This window comes from Pterocles gutturalis, unplaced genomic scaffold, assembly GCF_000699245.1.
Source record: "Pterocles gutturalis isolate BGI_N339 unplaced genomic scaffold, ASM69924v1 scaffold20714, whole genome shotgun sequence".
In the NCBI taxonomy this organism is placed as follows: Eukaryota; Metazoa; Chordata; class Aves; order Pterocliformes; family Pteroclidae; genus Pterocles; species Pterocles gutturalis.
Window position 1 is genome coordinate 3,345 of NW_010131142.1, and position 3,722 is coordinate 7,066.

The 3,722-nt window shown below is 41.4% G+C and overlaps 1 protein-coding gene across 1 annotated transcript; it reads right to left on the bottom strand.

Annotated features, from left to right (window-relative positions):
* Window positions 1-582: 582 nt before the first annotated feature.
* Window positions 583-3,717, bottom strand: LRRC47 (leucine rich repeat containing 47; the record flags this gene model as incomplete). Its single annotated transcript, XM_010080503.1, has 6 exons — window positions 583-822; window positions 1,744-1,833; window positions 2,100-2,202; window positions 2,519-2,634; window positions 2,965-3,081; window positions 3,592-3,717. Coding segments are annotated over 6 exons (792 nt in total), but the record flags the coding sequence as incomplete, so codon positions are not given.
* Window positions 3,718-3,722: the final 5 nt, after the last annotated feature.

Consider the following 3,722-nt stretch of genomic DNA (forward strand, 5'->3'; position numbering starts at 1 on the left):
CATCACTTGAATACTCATTCCTCAAGTTCTGACATGAATTAAATTTTTGCAATTACTCCAGATATGAAAATAAAATTATGCAGAATGAGATGTTAGTGAAGCAGTTTTGCATTCTGTCTTCTATATTGGTATTCAGCAGGTGACTTCGTTTCAACACTGTCACCTACTGGATTTTCTCAGTTTAGCTGTTAACATCATAATTCAGCTGAAATATACCAGGAAGAAATACTGATCTTGCAGAAAAATGACTGCACTCATTTTATAAACATGAAGATGTCACAATGATTTTCTCTATGGTTAAGCATTCTGACTTCCAATAACTTCTCTGCCTTCAAGTTTGCATTGAAGATGCTGTTATCTCTACCTAGTCAGAATACCGATGACTTTCTATGAAGGCTGAAAGAATGCAATACTCCTTACTGTAGCTTGACCAAACTTTAAATCAGTTTTTACATACCCAGGCAGGATGCACGGCATCTTTTCTTTAAAAAACCGAACCACCTCACTGTGTACAAGTTGCGTTGTTGAATATGGAAAAAATAAAAAAAGAAAATGGAACAATTTTCTTAGCTTTGACAGCAGCTAACGTACTACAGTCAGAAGAGAGGAAACTGTGGTTAGGTCAGTTTTTGAAGGGTAAAGTACTTTCAAGTTTCCATCTGTGTCCACCACTCGAACCTGCTCCACTCCCAATGGAAAATTCATCAGCTGTACACTTTGGCTGGGCTTCAAATTCACTGGTCCACAAAGAGCATCAGATTCGTCATCCGAGCCAGAGTCTTCCTTATTTTCCAAGGTAAATCTGTTCAGTTCTGCAATTTTCTGTTAAAAGCAAAACAGAAAACAAGATTAATTCTTCAACAACTTTCCAAGGTGTGTATCTGGCCAGCCTCTGGAGGAACATCTGCACGAAAACGTTCTTCAGTGGGTCAGAATCTTTTAGGAAACTGAAAAGGCTTTCGATGTTCTCACTCCTGTGCTCTCCAGGAGGTCCCGCTCTGCTGAATAGTTCAATTTTTCATGTTTAACAGAGAACTCGTGCTTTGTCAAAGGACTGGATTCTAAGCAACAAAAGCCTGCTGTAGAATCACCACTGATGAGTTTGCTTGCAGGCCACTTGAAATGGTCTCTGTTACCACCTTGTGTCAACCACACAAATCAGTTAGCGTTCACCAACATGTTCCAAAGGTTATGTTAACTGGATGAGAGAAAATACATTTATCTTGCAAAAGATTTCACAGCACACTATCTTGTACTCACCATATACCATTTTACCCTTTTCAGTAAGGAAGCTTTAATTAAAAGCAAGCATGCTGAATGGCACTTAATGAGACTGTCCTGCTGCTAATACAGTATCTGAACGATAATTCTGTAATAATGACAGGACCAAGCAAGCTAATTGTCAGGCGTGCTGAGGTGAGAAACCTCCCTAAAAGAATTTATTGGCAGCAGCTGAAGCCTTGAGCTCACTAACAAGGGGAAGGTGTTGAAAGTCAAACCATAAATTTACAATTGTGGTAACACAACGTTATTTACTCTGGTGTGTTTTGAGGTCTGCTAGTTGCTCGGGATATGAGAATATAAAACCTTTTATGATACAGCAAAATGGAAGAGTAAGTAAAGGAGCAGGAATAACAACAATAATAGAAACCTGCTCTATTCTTCTGAATACATGTGAGCAATGAAACATTTCAGTGAGAAGCACACCAAGAACAGAGGGGATTATTTTACTGAACTTCTTACCAGAATTAGTGTGTCCATGACATCTTTGCATATCTGTAAGCTGGTGTCACTTGTCACTTCCAGAAACAGATCACGGGTATCTTTTCTAATCTGTAAGAATTTCACAGGTAAAGCAAGTAAGGAATCGGAGCATGCTCACCCACAGTCACTTGGCAACGTTTTAATACACAAACTGAATGAAAGGAATCTGAGTCTGACAATCTAGCAGAGAAGACTCATGCTTGAAGATCTATATTTAGAATGCAATGACAAGTTTCACAGAACTGTATGTATCTCTGAATCCGCAGTGAAACATCTATCAGTAAAAAAACCCACTGTTTTATTCTGATTAATGTATTTCCACTATCCGAGAGTACCTTTGTTTTCTCACTATTGGTTATTGGTGGGAAGGAAATCACGCTGCCTTCGGCATCCACAAGACACGGGTAGTTCTCTTTGCCATCCAGTAACTGGAGATACCTGCCACGAAAAACAAAGCAGACAAAAGTGAGCAACTGAAACAGCAGCTGGCCAAGAATTTACTCTCGATGCTGCTAGAAATAACGGAAGGCATTCACCATCCTCATTTCACTCCAGGTTACTCTTTACGTATAAATTCAGCTCAGTGTTTTTCATCTCAACTCCTAAGAGCTCGTGCTGGGTTTGTTAGCCCATCACCAGCACAGAACATGCTTCATAATACAGCCGAGCATGTTTTTTTTCAGTGCTGTTTTTCCCTACGAGTATGAACTACCAAAATTCACCTGAAGACAAAATAAGAGATCAGAATACTGACTTGTGCAACCCAGAAACGTTCTGACGCTTCTTCTGTTTCCTCTGCTCCTCAGCTTCTAACTGCAGCTGACGGAGAAGATCCTTTGCCTTGATCTCCTTTCGACCCAGGGGCGCTATCTACACCACACGAGAAAACAAACGTTTGAATTAAGAGCGACTCAAACACTGGGGTTATTAAGACTCTCCTATAAGCAAGTCAATAATGAAAACCACACTTCTGTATGCTGTCATTCCCAACACCTTAACACTAGCTAGCTCCGGGAGGCTTGTTCAAGCAGGCTTTGTTATAGCAAGAAAATTAGTACAGCTTCTAAACTAAAGTTCCTGGAATTAGTTTTCTAGGATCTACGGGGTAAGGAAAAAAAAAAAAAAAATCTTTCCATTCTATACAAATCCAGAAAACAAAAGGAAAAAAGTGGAAAGGCCAACCAATGCCACTGGCCCTACCTTCAGTTCATCAGGAGGCCGAACATCATAAATCAGAGGACCTTTGATCAGCTGCAAGTCGTGGGTGGCAATTGTGGCTGCTGTCCGCTTCTCACAGATGTCTTCGTGCAGTTTAGTCTAAAATGTAAAGAACACCGTCCAAATATATCAAAAACATCAACATGACTTATTCCTCCTAAAGTTCAGCTTTCTTATATATTTAATGTTTGTAGCATTAGCAGCTAGCTGAGTAATCCTTTTGCATGAAACGGAGCCCTTCTCCTCACCTGTGAAATAATTTTATCTGAATTACAACCCAAACGTAAGGATAGTTTGCTATCAACACGTTCCACAGCACTAACAAGCTGTTACAGAGGAAATGCAGATGCATGTGTGTTCATCGCCCTCTCATGGTAACATCTCAGCTCGTCTTAGGTTCTCCAGGAAAACCAGTCACAGACTGGGCAGGGAGCACGCCGCAGGCAGAGGCCACGCTGCACTGCCATCCCGCCATCCCCTCACCACCTGCCAGGCGAAGAGCTCACCCGAGGTTTCAGAAACTTATCTGCAGGAAAGAGTCTAGAACATTTCCAACGCTGCTAGTAATGTTCCCATTGCAAACCAGTAACCCAAGACCGCAGCACTTACCTGTGTCGACAGGAACCTCTTCAGAGCATTTCCCGGCTTTAAGTTCACTCCCTTGAGCACGCAGCACACGATGAAGGGTCGAACATCTTTGATGCCTGGGCTCACTTTGACCACCAAGGGCGCCGGGTTTT